Genomic DNA, 13,973 nt, shown 5'->3' with positions numbered 1-13,973 from the left:
CTGGTTCTGTAAGCAGTGAAGTAAAGGCTATTATAGTAGGAAAGACCAAGTAGCATTTGAGGAAGTATAGTGAGTAAAGGCAAGGTACAATAAAAGTTTGACTTTCCACTTTATCTGTTTCCAGAATGTGCTGATTCCACAGCATCTTCCAAAGGTGTCCAAAGCCTTTTTTTCTTTATTAAATATCATTCGGAAGTCACGGATTTTTAATATATTTGACATGTTTCAATTTATTGTAGATACTCTTTTTGATCTTCAAACTGCCCCCACATCAGCCAGAGGGTGCCTACTTAAGTTAGCTCCTGGGTACTTTTGCCATGACCCAAGTAATGTTGATACCTTCTTTACCTTTTGCTACAACAAAGTGTTTTCTAGGCTCATCTTCTACTTTTCTATCCTAGATCTATGATCAATCATTTCTTTAAAGAGTCCTGGTTTCTTTTGGGATACCTCATTGCGACAGAATACTGGTCAGTGCTTCCAGGTCCTTTTAGTGGACAGAGCCAGGAGATACATGTTTTTAAGAGTAAAACACATCATGAGTTCCCATTATATTCCCAATTTCAATTTGAGTTGTAAGTTTTATTTAATTGAGTTTCTTCTCTATTATAAAAATCTTGGTTCTTAAAGACATTTACATAATTACTCAATTGCTTTATCTCATAATTATAAGCTTCAGAATAATAATACCGATATTATTTCTAATGATATAACTACTAAACACAGTTTATGGTTTTTTACATTTCCTTTTATCCTTAGGATTTATCTCACTAGGGATATACAGTCTAATTACTGTGTTTAATGTAACTTGACATAATTTATCTGTGTAATTAAGCCATTAACTTCCTACACAATTAGCTCATTTGTCTAATTTTACTTTCAATGTAAAAAAAAATTTTTTTAGAGTTTATTTATTTTTGAGAGACAGACAGACAGACAGACAGAGTGTGGGTGGGGGAGGGGCAGAGAGAAAGAGGGAGACACAGAATCCGAAGCAGGCTCCAGGCTCTGAGCTATCAGCACAGAGCCCGATGTGGGGCTTGAACTTGGGAATGGTGAGATCATGACCTAGGCTGAAGTCGGACGCTCAATCAACTGAGCCACCCAGGCGCCCCTAATTTTACTTTCAATTTTGGGGTTTTTAAAAAATTTTTTGATTTAATTTAAAAAATAATTATATGAACATTTATATAGCTTCAAACTCAAGCCAATATATCTATAAAACAAGTTTCATTCAAAGAAGTCTAGCCTTCATCCTTTGCTCCTTTCTCTTTCCTCACAGAGAACCATTTCAATTACTGTTTTGGTCACCTCTCTTTTTGAGAATGTGTGCATGTGTGTATGAACATAGCGTATACATAGCATGCTGGTATATATATGTACACACATACACAGAGACGTCCCCCTCTTAAAAGGTAGAATACTACACACACTGTATAATACTTGATTTTTTCACTTAATATATTTTGGATACTGCTCCATGTGCTAAGATTTTATTTGGGATTACGATGCATCTATAGATGACAGGGGGCGTGGGTGGGCTGTTAACAAATTTATAACATTGAGTATTCTGATCAGTTAACCTGATCTCTATCTAGTTAGGCCTTCTTTAATCATCCCGATATCATAGTTATGTAGAAGTCTTACACATTGTTAGATTTATTCCTGGGTATTTTATCTTTTTGATGCATTGTTAAGTTTACTATTATAGGTTTAATTTTGAAATATTTGTTGTAGGTATGTAGGAATACAATTGATTTTTATATATTTGCGTATTATCTATTAATTATTTTGGACTTAATTACATATACAGTCATGCTATCTGTAAAGAATGACTGTTTCTTCCTTCCTTTCTAGTTTGTTTACCTTTTCATTTTCTTGCCACAGTGCACTGAAAATCAGGACTTCTGATACAAACATTAATAGAAGTGATAATAATGAACTTCTTTTTATCTTCTCAATCTTCAAAGGAAAGTTACTAACATTTTTTGCCAATAAAAATGTTTGCTTTAGAATAGATACTTTTACAAAATTAAAGAAATTCTATTTCTAGTTTGCTAAGAGATATTTTGAAAAATGATAAATGGATATCAAATATTATCAAATGCTTTTTCTGTATTGAGAAGGCCTTATAATTTTTCTTTTTTAAAAAAATCTAATGCAGTAAATTATATTATTTATTTTCTAAGCTTTTAATAATTTTGCATTCCCAGGATAAGCCAAATTGGTAACAATTTTTTTTTGTTAGTTCTTTAATGCTCTCGATAGATGTTTTCTACAATTCATCTAACTTTTTTGGTTGTGGTCTAGGGCGGGTTCAAACTGCCTAGCTCACCATTCATTAACTGGAAGCAGAAATTCTCTTTGTCTCTTCAATTCATTCCAAATACATTTTTATTCCAGCATTCCACCAAAACTGCTCTTATCATGGTTAACAAAGACCATCAAACGGCAACAAACTAAAAGGTCCATTCTCAGTCCTCACCATATTCACCACTCAGTAGCATTTTATAAAACAACAGTTAAGAGCATATTGTCTTTACTGGTCATTCTGTTAGCTAAGTGACTTTGACTAAGTTCCTTAACCTCCCTCAGCCTCAGTTTCTCTACAGTAAAATGTAAATGACAATGTTATCCAGTTCTAGGGTTGTTGTAAAGTTTAAGTAAGTACATCTAAGTCGTTTAGAACAACAACAAAAAAACACATTATGTGCTAAATAAATATCACCTATTATTATTGCTTATACTCCTGAAAAAAAAAAGATTTCTTTTTTAACCATTCTGTCATGATTCTTATTTCTCTGGATATTCTTTCTCAGTCTCTTTCAGACTTTCAGACTCTTTCAGTCTCAGTCTTCATCTCTCCAGAATTTAACTTTTGGAACTTAGTCTTCTGACAGCTTAATTTCTCTACCTACACTTCCTTTCTACACAATATTATCCCATGACTTTAAAAATCACGTATATGTTAATGAGTCCCACAATTATAGCTCCTGTTGCAATCTCTTCCTTGAACTTCAAACTTACAGACTCTACTGACTAGTTAATATCCCGATTTAAATGTCTTCTAGGCAACACATATTTAACATGGTTCAAACAAACTTTTTAAAATGATTTCCAACCCTTCAAAACCTAATCCAAGTTAGAATCATTTTATACGCCAATTATTACAGTATTTGCCAACCTTCTCCCTTCTACCCTTGCCCATCTAGTCTGTTCTTCAAACTTCAATCAAACTGATTTGTTAAACATTTAAGCCTGATCATATCACTTTGCTCAAAGCTTTCCATAGCATCCCATCGCATTCAGCATAAAAGCTCAAGTACTTTCCAGGCAGGGGTCAGCAAACTTTCTCTTCAAGGGCCAGAGAGCAAATATTTCAGGCTTTGCAAATCAATCACATTCTGCTGCAACCACAAAATATTATATGCTATACCTATATGCAAAGAGTATTAAGATTCTAAACTGCCACATCCAAAAAAATCATTATATTCTGTGGAATGCGACTAAAGTTTTCAAAAATGTAGTATGAGTTTTGGTTTCTAATGCTTAATATTTTTCATAGCAGTTCAATAAATATTTGCTGAATAAAAAAATAAGATATTTTTACAAAAAGATGGCAAAGACATTAAAGGTTAAATAATTTATTCTGTAAAATGTATCAAACAATTAATAGTGGACTTACTTGAGATTACTGATTCTAATCTCTGCACTTTCAGTAAGTTTCTTTGTTTCTTCTTTCCACCTATTGGCCACCTTCTGTTGAGTCACTAAGAGATGTCTCAGTTCAACAGTGGAATTTCGATTACTGTCTTCCATCTCTCTTAGTTGAACTTCAAATCCATGTTCCTTTATTGAAAATTCATGTTCCATTGTACTGATCTAAGGAACAAAATGAACACATATCTTCTTTTATTTTTTTTTTCTATTGTAGGGGATACACTGATCAGTGATACTTACAAAAGCAATAACTCATTGTGGTGTTTGTGGCACAGAAATGTCTGGATGAGATATATAAAAATAAGTTTACAATTTTCCTTCATCACAAATGAAGACTTATCCTGTATTGTAATTTAAATTTGGTGAAACCAGAATTATGGACAATTTTTTTGCAACACTTTCCTCAACATCCTAAAATGCCGGTAGGAAAAAAGTATACTGTTTAATATAAAACTGCTCTCATTATCTACTTTTACTTTTGCTGCCAGGATCCATGGAAAATGTTCATGCTCTCAAATAACTGAGAGCTTTTTACTCAAACCATTAAAAAAAAGTTTACTAATTTATTATAAAGGGTACAACTCAGAAACAGGCAAATGGAATAGTTATATAGGGCAAGGTATGGATTTGGGGGTGTGCAGAGCCTCCATGACCTCTCCAAATGCACCATCCTCTCAGCACCTTAATGTGCTCAACTCAGAATCTCCTCAGGTCACCTCATACTAAATTTCAAGTTGTCTTTTAAAGGGTTTTGTAAAGAAAGTAATATACGAGAATTTCTTTACCACTTCAGTTATGGTATAAACAAATATTTCTTTTTCAGGAAAAAAAAGACTATAAATAATGATTTTTCAGAATCTCATATGTAAGGATTGTCCATTATTTCCAGCTAATTTATGTCATTAGGGTAAAAATAACTTAATGCAGAATAAACATATAAGTAAATGCTTTTTGAATACTCTAGAAGCATTCTTAATTGGGGTTCAGGGAGAAAATTAAGCCCTAATGCTCTCAGGTATTCAGTGTATGTAATGAATTGCCTTCTCTTGAATGCTTCTAGAATGAAACTGTCTATACCATCCTTGAGGCAACTGAGAAAACAGTCACTAGAACAATTTATTTGGTGTACTCTCAGGCCATCTTTATTTTACGATACTAAAGAAACATTATAAAGAATATTTATCTTATGATATTTTAAAGTAATGTGCTTTAAAGATCGTTACAGCTGGTATAGCTTATAGTAATTCATCAAATATGGCCACTTTCCAAAATCAAAAAAGGATGAATAAAAAGGACTCAACTTTACTCAATACCAAGGAAAACTAAACAACAGCAAAATCCATGGTTCTTGGGGTAAACTGCAAACACCCATCCTCACTACTTCTGCTAAATGCAACGTGCTTCCTAAAACTCTTAAATTTGGTTTCTCAAATAATACACAAGTAGAAATTTAAGACTTTATAAATACTGGCACTGGGAAAACAACCTTGGTTTTATTAATTGTCTATTATATTACAAGCTTCAGAGGCTCCTTGACTCCTGCTATTTTAATTTCTGTCTTATTGGATTCTGCAAATTTAGATTTGAATATGCTCCTACTCCTTCTCTGTCTCAATCTCAACCTTGCCTGGAGAAGCCATGGTTCTTATGTGTTAGGGAGAACCGTCTATTTCTGTCTTTGTCTCTCTCATATATATATTAAAAACTGATAAATGCATCTATACAGTTTTAGAAGTCTGCGTGCCTAGTTAACTCCCCATTTCTTCTTAGAAAGTTTATTTGTAATTTGATAAGCCTTGTTCTGAGGTTCTTTGTGACAACCTGGTCTTTGTCTACTTCTAACAAGCTTGTGTTGTGCTACTATTCCCTTTTTTTTCTTTGTTTCTGTTACAATGGCTTCTCATTCTTGGCTCATTTTCACATGTAGTTCCCTTTGCCTGAAGTAATCTTACCCCTCCTGCTTGTCTTAGTTATTTCTATTCAATTTTTAAAACTTAGTTCAATTATTGCTTCTATCTAGAACCAAATCAAGTCCCTCTGTTATAAGTTCTCTCAGTGCCCTATGTTTTTCCTAAAGAGTATTTATTAGTTTGTAAATACATGTTAAAGTTTGTCCATCTCCATGAAAAAATGACAGTTTTAAGGTTGGGGGAGGCGCATGTCTTCATTACATTTTCAGCACCTGAAACATAGTAAAGTTACCAAAACACATCTGTAGACCAAATTAATGATGGCTTTTTGGTATCAAAATGTAGTCTTTAAACACATGCCAGATCCTTTAGCTGGTGAAATTCCAACTGTTGAACTGGACAGATCTGCAGCTATGGACTACAAACAACTGAGTCTCCTATAACAGAAGTCCCACTAATGATTAAATTCAATATATTGGTAGGAAGAAAGGATTTATGGTCTCCCTTTTTTCTTTGTGCTCTTCCTCTGCAGGGAACCACTCACACAAATAGTTCTGTCATCCTTTTGTTCTCCAAAACATCAATTACTATCCTGAACTGTTAAAGATAGATAAAATGTAGCACCAGGTAGGGAAAGTCATGAATTTCCCTCTCCCCCATTATAGAAACCAAAACCCCTAAACATAAACATATTGTAAAGTAATGGAAGATAAAAAAAATTAAAAACAAATATAAGGTTTCTGTAATTGACAATTCAGAGATAACTACCTCTACTCTACCTGTTGTTTTTTATTTATGAATTTTAGAAGTTAGAGTAGTGAATACAGAATTGCAATATATATATACTTACATTTTTTCTTATTGTTTTAAAACTTAGACATAGCAATATAAAAAACATTATAAATTATTTAGAACCAATTTTTAATGATGACTCAATACAGTATTTTATAGATGTACCATCTCATTGTTCCTTCATTTCTAGTTATGAATAATGTTGCAATGGATTTTTTGAATTATGAAATATTTTACTTATTTTCTTACGAGAAAATTTTAGACTCTAAATGTGTACCATTTTTTAAAAAAAATTAATATTTATTTTTTTGAGAGAGACAGAGTGCAAGTGAGGGAGGGAGAGGCAGAGAGAGAGGGAGACACAGAATCTGAAGCAGGCTCCAGGCTCTGAGCTGTCAGTATAGAGCCCGATGTGGGGCTTGAACTGACAAGCTGCAGTCGATTGACCTGGGTTGAAGTCGAATGCTTACCTCACTGAGCCACCCAGGGGCCTCTAAATGTGTATCATTTTAAACTCTCAGTTGCACATTCACTCACTGATAACTATGCAATTAATTAATAGTGACTTTAAACTTTAAAAAAGTTATTTACTAGCACTTTGTTTCCTTAGTCTGTGACTTCTGTTCATGTCTCCTACACGTTCTTCTATTGGGTTATAATATTTTTTAAAGCTCCTTATGTGTGAATGTTTTTTGTCTTTTGTCCCATTTACTAAAATTATTTCTCCCAGTTATTTCTTTTCAAAACATTTAAAAATGGTTCTAAATATTTAAAAACTTTATATACCTAAACCTACCAATATATTCATTTGCAATATCTTCCAATTTTGTTTGTTTTGCTAGGAAAGTTCTTTTCCATCAGTTACATATCTGCCTACATTTCCCACTAATGTTTTATAGTGTCACTAATAGCTTTTAGTTATAAACCCATATGAAATTTATAATGTAAAATTTAAAATCGAACAAGGTACAAATAGTTTTTCACCAAGTACACTGACTTATTTTATTATGGAAATATTTTGGTATGAGAACTTTCAAGCATACACAAAATAAAAATAAAAATATTACAACGAATCCCTATGTGCCCATCAACCACATAGTGCACTTGTTTTATCTGCACTCCTACTAAACTTTCCTTTGCCAAGATTTATCTTTCTTTTCCTTACAATGAACTACATTCCAACTCAAGTTTTACACATATACTGACATGCCAGAGTCACCACCCTGATTTAGATATCTCAGGAGGCTCACTCATATGTCCTAATCATTACTCATTTTGTAATTGAAGTTGTAACCTCTATTCTGATCTCATCCTCATAGGTAATTATGCCTATTCTTCACTTTCAAATAATGAAATTAATAGACTAGAGATTTTTCGTGTCTGGCTTCTTTGTTCAACATTAGGTCTGTGAGACTCATCCATAATTATAGTTCATTCTGTTTTATTGGTGCATCTATTTCATTATCTGAGTGTACCACCATTTATTTATGTAATCTCATGTGGATGGACATGAGTTATTTTCAGTGTTTGATATGATTAAAACTTTTATGAATATTCTTATACAGATGTCTTCATGAACATAAGCACTCATATCTATGGGTATGTAGCCAGGATTATTTGGCATCGTATGTATGTATGTATGTCCAACTTTAAAAGATAATGCTAACTGCTGGTTGTACCAACTTACATTCTCAAAGTAGTGTATGAAAGTTCCAGTTGCTTTATATCTTTGTCAACACTTGATAGTCTTAGTTTTTTTTAAATTTTATTTTAGCCATTCTGGTAGGTATGCAGTGGTACCTCACTGCAATTTTCATTATTTTGCTGATTAATAATGCAGTTGAACATTTTTCATAAATTCTCTTTTATGAAGTGCCTATTTAAAGTTTTTACCCACTTTTGGAAACGGGTGTTTGTTTTTTCCTTATTAACTGCTAACTATTTTATCATTAACTGGTAACAGTTTTTATATTCTATTCTAGATATTAGTCCTTTTTTTGGTTATGTTCTATTATATATACATATATATATTATTGTATTACAAGTGTATTATATTATACATACATTATATATACTTTCCATATTCCAAATACTTTCTTACTTTTCACCCTCTTAATGGTGTCTTTTTTTTTTTTTTTAATATTTGTTTATTTCTGAGAGAGAGAGAGACAGAGCATGAGCAGGGGAGGGACAGACAGAGAAGGAGACACAGAATCTGAAGCAGGCTCAGGCTCTGAGTTGTCAACACAGAACCCGATGTGGGACTTGAACTCACAAACTGTGAGATCATGACCTGAGCCAAAGTCAGACGCTCAACTGACTGAGCCACCCTGATGCCCCAATGGTGTCTTTTTTTATTTCGACAATTGGATTATGATTTTTAAGAGGCAAGACTGGCAAACCAGGGCTAGCATTGTACTTAATGGTGTCTTTTGATGACTCAATATTAATTTAATGAAATCCAATTAATTTATTATGATTATTGCATTTCGTGTTCTCATTAAGAAATTCTTTCTAACCCAAGATCGTGAAGATTTGAAGCTTGAAGGTCCACTGTTTTATATGTTGCATTTAGGTTTACAAGACAGCTCAAATGAGTTTAAATGTGTGGTGTGATATAGGGGTCAAGGTTTATTTTAAAAATATGGACCCAATTGATCTAGCATCATTTTTTATAAAGATAATTCTTTCCCTGTTGAACTACAGTAGTGCTTTTGTTATAAATGAGGTGATTATGAAAAATGGGTTTGTCCCTGGACTATGTTTTGTTCCATTGATCAAATTGATTATTATTGATAGCACAGTGTTACTGTAGCTTTATATCGTCAATATCTGGTGGTGTGATTCTTCCCTTTTGTTCTTCAGATTTCCCACATACTAAACCATAAAGTACAAACCTCCCTGTATGATCTACAAAGCTGTCTTTCAGAGTTAAAGCTTTTATTAATAACTACAGTGTCTGATACATGCAGAAGGCAATACATATGGATTGATATGAATTAGGTTGGAATGTGACTTTGTATGAGTACACAGTAACAAAAAACAAAGTGAAATATGAATACTGCTATCTCAATCTTTACTATGAAACTGGAAGATACAGCTTTTTAACATAAAGAGTTAATGCCACCTTTTACAAAAGTTGCATGGAATGGGGTAAAGCAAGCAACATGCTGATGGTCACACCAGTGCTTCTTGTAACTCCCTTAAACATGTTCCTATTGTCAAAGCATATTAAGCATTACCATGAAGAAAGAGGGAAGGAGAGGGAAAATAAAGGGGATTTTTTTTTATAGAAGAGACTTTTATCCCTTGCCTTCCTCCTAGCATGGAAATTTTAGACTACCTATGAGAGGTTCTCAGAGCATACTGATGTAGCATCCTCTATAGAGCTAGTTTTAGAGTTCAGTTTTTAAGAGGCTATTATACAAGAGAGGATGACAGTCTGTAAAGTTATCTCATCTATAGTTTTGCTAGCACTGCTTAAATTGCTTTGGCAAGAATATCAGTGTATTTCATGGTTGGAAAGAATTTTTTTTGTGTGTGGATAGTGAAAGCAATCATTTTTAAGTATGCTTGCCAAATTCTACAATACAAAAAAGACTGGTTAATGCTCTGCATTATGATTTAGTGCTATCTGATGAAAAGGCAAAAAAAAAAAAAAGGCCTTAAAAATGTTTTACTGGGTCTCTCTTATATTTTGATTTTCACAAGTACACATTTAACTCTAACTAGACTTGAAAATACCTTTAATTTGGCTTTTTTTTGAGCTTCAAGAGCAATCTTTCTTAAATCCTCAGTCTCTTTCTGTAACTGTTCATTTTCTTGCTGAAGTTTCAGCCTTTGTTCACTGACAAATCCACAGTTTTCTCTCTCAGACTCCAATAAGTTTTGAAGTTTCTGAATCATTTCTTGGCAACGTGATATCTCTTCTGAGGAACTGATAAAAAAAACAAAAGGAATCCTTAATTAAACTTAATGATCTGTAACAGAAGTCAAGCACTCTGTTTTATAGTATAGAGTTGTTTTCTTTGTTCTGACTCATTTCTCTTCACAGAGGATTTTCTTTTTTTAATTTTTATTTATTTATTTTTTTAGATTTACAGCCAAATTAGTTAGCATATAGTGCAACAATGATTTCAGGAGTAGATTCCTTAATGCCTCTTACCCATCCAGCCCATCCCCCCTCCCACAACCCTCAGTCTGTTCTCTGTATTTATGAGTCTCTTCTGTTTTGTCCCCCCTCCCTGTTTTTATATTATTTTTGTTTCCCTTCCCTTATGTTTATCTGTTTTGTCTCTTAAAGTCCTCACATGAGTGAAGTCATATGGTTTTTGTCTTTCTCTAATTTCACTTAGCATAATACCCTCCAGTTCCACCCACGTAGTTGCAAATGGCAAGATTTCATTCTTTTTGATTGCCGAGTAGTACTCCATTGTGTGTGTGTGTGTGTGTGTGTGTGTGTGTGTGTGTGTGTGTATTTATATACCACATCTTCTTTATCCATTCATCCATCGATGGACATTTGGGCTCTTTCCATACTTTGGCTATTGTTGATAATGCTGCTATAAACATGGGGTGCATGTGTCCCTTCAAAACAGCACACCTGTATCCTGTGGATAAATGCCTAGTAGTGCAATTGCTGGGTTGTAGGGTAGTTCTATTTTTAGTTTTTTGAGGAACCTCCATACTGTTTTCCAGAGTGGCTGCACCAGCTTGCATTCCCACCAACAATGCAAAAGAGATCCTCTTTCTCCGCATCCTCTCCAACATCTGTTGTTGCTTGAGTTGTTATCTTCACTGAGGATTTAAACTATGTGGTTTCACAATGTTATATTAGCCCAGGCAAATACATTCAGCTTAGCAATCTTGACTAATACACTGAACAGTTACCACTCACCTATAAAATCTATGTGAAACTTTTTTCAAATTTTTACTAATACTGAGAATCACTGTGTAACAAGGACTTCAAGAGGATAAACTGAAGCTAATGATAAGGAAGGTGAAATAGATAATGATCAAAACTCCTTTACTACTTTGATTAACTCCACAGGAAGACACATTAGCTGTCTAGATTACTAAATTACAATAAGACCTATTTCATATTTTTCTGTTGCATGACTTAAAATTTTTTTTTATAAACTTCCAGCTCTACAAATCTCATTTTATCAGTTTAAATAGGTTATAGTTCTTGAACTTTCTCAACAATGGATTATTGGGTAACACAACCTTCAAACATGTATGTTGCTTCAATATGCTAACAACTTACATTCCTATCTTTTAAAATTTCTATCTTTTCAAACCCAGCTAATCAAATACTGTGAACATTCTCTGGTCAACAGGTGTCAGAGGAAATATATATAAGGTCCTTTAGTTCCGTATACTATAACTCTTTTTTCCTATTTAACTTTGGCTGATAAAGTTTCTAATGAAATGATGGATCTAGGAAATGATCAAAGGATGATAAAATCAGAAAGATGCTAAGATCAGAAATAATCACATATTTTATTTTTCCTTTTCAAATTTTGATGTAAATTTTAGTTAACATACAGTGCAATATTGGTGTCAGGAGCAGAATTCAGTGATTCATCACTTACATATAACACCAAGTGCTCATCATAACAAGTGCCCTCCTTAGTATCCATCACCCATTTAGCCTATCCCCCACCTGCCTCCCTCCATTAACTCTCAGTTTATGCTCTATCTTTAAGGGTTTCTTAGGGTTTGTTTCCCTCTCTCTTTTTTCTCCCTTCCCCACCATGTGTTCATCTGTTTTATTTCTTAAATTGCACGTATGAGTGAAATCATACTGTATGTCTTTCTCTGCCTAACTTATTTCACTTAGAATACACTCTAGCTCCATCCACGTTGCTGCCAATGACAAGATTTCACACTTTCTTAAGGCTGAGTAATGGTCCATTGTATATATGCTGCCTCTAATTTATCCACTCATCAGTCGATAGGTGTTTGGTATCTCTCCACAGTTTGGCTATCGTTGATAATTCTGCTATAAACATCAGGGTGCACATATCCCTTCAAATCAGTATTTCTGTATCCTTTGGGTAAATGCCTAATACTGCAATTGCTGGATCGTAGGGTAGGTCTGGAAAAGAGTATGGAGGTTCCTCAAAAAGTTAAAAATAGAACTACCCTACAACCCAACAACTGCACTGAACAATGTTTATTCATTTTTGAGAGAGACGGAGAAAGAGCACATGCACATGAATAGGAGAGGGGCAGAGAGAGGGTGACAAAGGATTCAAAATGGACTCTATGGTGATAGCAGAGATCCCAACGTGGGGCTCAAACTCACGAACCCTGAGATTATGACCAGAGCCGAAGTTGGATGCTTAACCAACCAAGCCATCCAGGCATCCCTCCTGTGATAGTTTTTGACTTAAATTCTATTTGTCTGATATAAGATACTCCTGCTATCTTTTGGGCACCATTCGCATGGAATATCTTTTGCCATCTCTTCATTTTCAGCCTATGTATTTCCTCAAGTTTAAAGTGACTCTCTAGTAGGCAACATATAGTTGGATCTTATTTTCTAATCCATTCTGTCACTCTGTCTTTTGATTGGATGATTTAATCCACTTAAATTAAAAGTAATTAATAGGTAGTAACTCGTGATTTTGTTGTTTTCCATTTTGTAGTTCCTTTGTTCTTTTATTCCTATTTTAGTTGTCTTCCTTTGTGATTTGTTGAATTTTTGTAGTAGCTGCTTTCATTCCTTTCTCTTTACCTTTTGGGTGTCTACTACACATTTTTTTTTTTTTTTCTGATTAGCATGAGACTTACATAAAACGTCTGTTATGAGTCTATTTTAAATTGGTAACAATTTCAATCACTTTTATTTCTCTCTCTCCTCACATTCTGTGTTATTGATGTCATACTTTAGATCTTTTAAATTTTTTTTTTCAACGTTTATTTATTTTTGGGACAGAGAGAGACAGAGCATGAACGGGGGAGGGGCAGAGAGAGGGAGACACAGAATCGGAAACAGGCTCCAGGCTCTGAGCCATCAGCCCAGAGCCTGATGCGGGGCTCGAACTCACGGACCGCGAGATCGTGACCTGGTTGAAGTCGGACGCTTAACCGACTGCACCACCCAGGCGCCCCGACATCTTTTTATATTGTATATCAATTATCACATTATTGTACTTCTTGTTATTTTTAATAATCTTATCTTTTAGCTTCTATACTAGAGTTAAAAGTGATTTATGTAGTACTATTATGAGTGTTAGAGTATTCTGACTTTGGCAATATACTTTCCTTTACCAGAAAGTTTTATTCCTTCACATATTTTTATGTTTCTAAGTAGTATCCTTTTAGTTCCATTTGAAAACTCTAGCTTTTCTTATACAGCAACTCTAATAGTGATGCACTCCCTTTTGAGCTTTTGTTCATCTTAGGAAGTTTTTAATCTCACTTTTACTTTTGATGGACAACTTTGCTGGGTATAGTATTCCTGGTTTGCACTTTTTTCTTTCAGTACTTTGAATATATCATGCCACTTTCTCTCTGCTAAAAAGTTTCTTCTAAGAAATCCAT

At 33.8% G+C, this 13,973-nt stretch overlaps 1 protein-coding gene across 5 annotated transcripts in view; it reads right to left on the bottom strand.

The window, feature by feature from the left end:
• Positions 1–13,973, bottom strand: part of SCLT1 (sodium channel and clathrin linker 1) — a 216,992-nt gene that overhangs the window by 48,757 nt on the left and 154,262 nt on the right. For all 5 annotated transcript variants that reach the window (XR_003422599.2, XM_053216972.1, XM_015071782.3 and 2 more), the window contains 2 exons: positions 10,167–10,359; positions 3,686–3,882 (listed from right to left, as the gene is read on the bottom strand). Coding sequence is in view for 4 of the 5 variants with exons in the window: in XM_053216972.1 (XP_053072947.1) it covers positions 3,686–3,882; positions 10,167–10,359 (390 nt within the window). In the remaining variant the exon portion in view is untranslated. The remainder of the gene's footprint in view (positions 1–3,685; positions 3,883–10,166; positions 10,360–13,973) is intronic.

The sequence above is a fragment of the Acinonyx jubatus genome, chromosome B1, assembly GCF_027475565.1.
Source record: "Acinonyx jubatus isolate Ajub_Pintada_27869175 chromosome B1, VMU_Ajub_asm_v1.0, whole genome shotgun sequence".
In the NCBI taxonomy this organism is placed as follows: Eukaryota; Metazoa; Chordata; class Mammalia; order Carnivora; family Felidae; genus Acinonyx; species Acinonyx jubatus.
The sequence above is the reverse complement of the archived record's forward strand: the minus strand, read 5'-3'. Positions and strand labels throughout refer to the sequence as shown.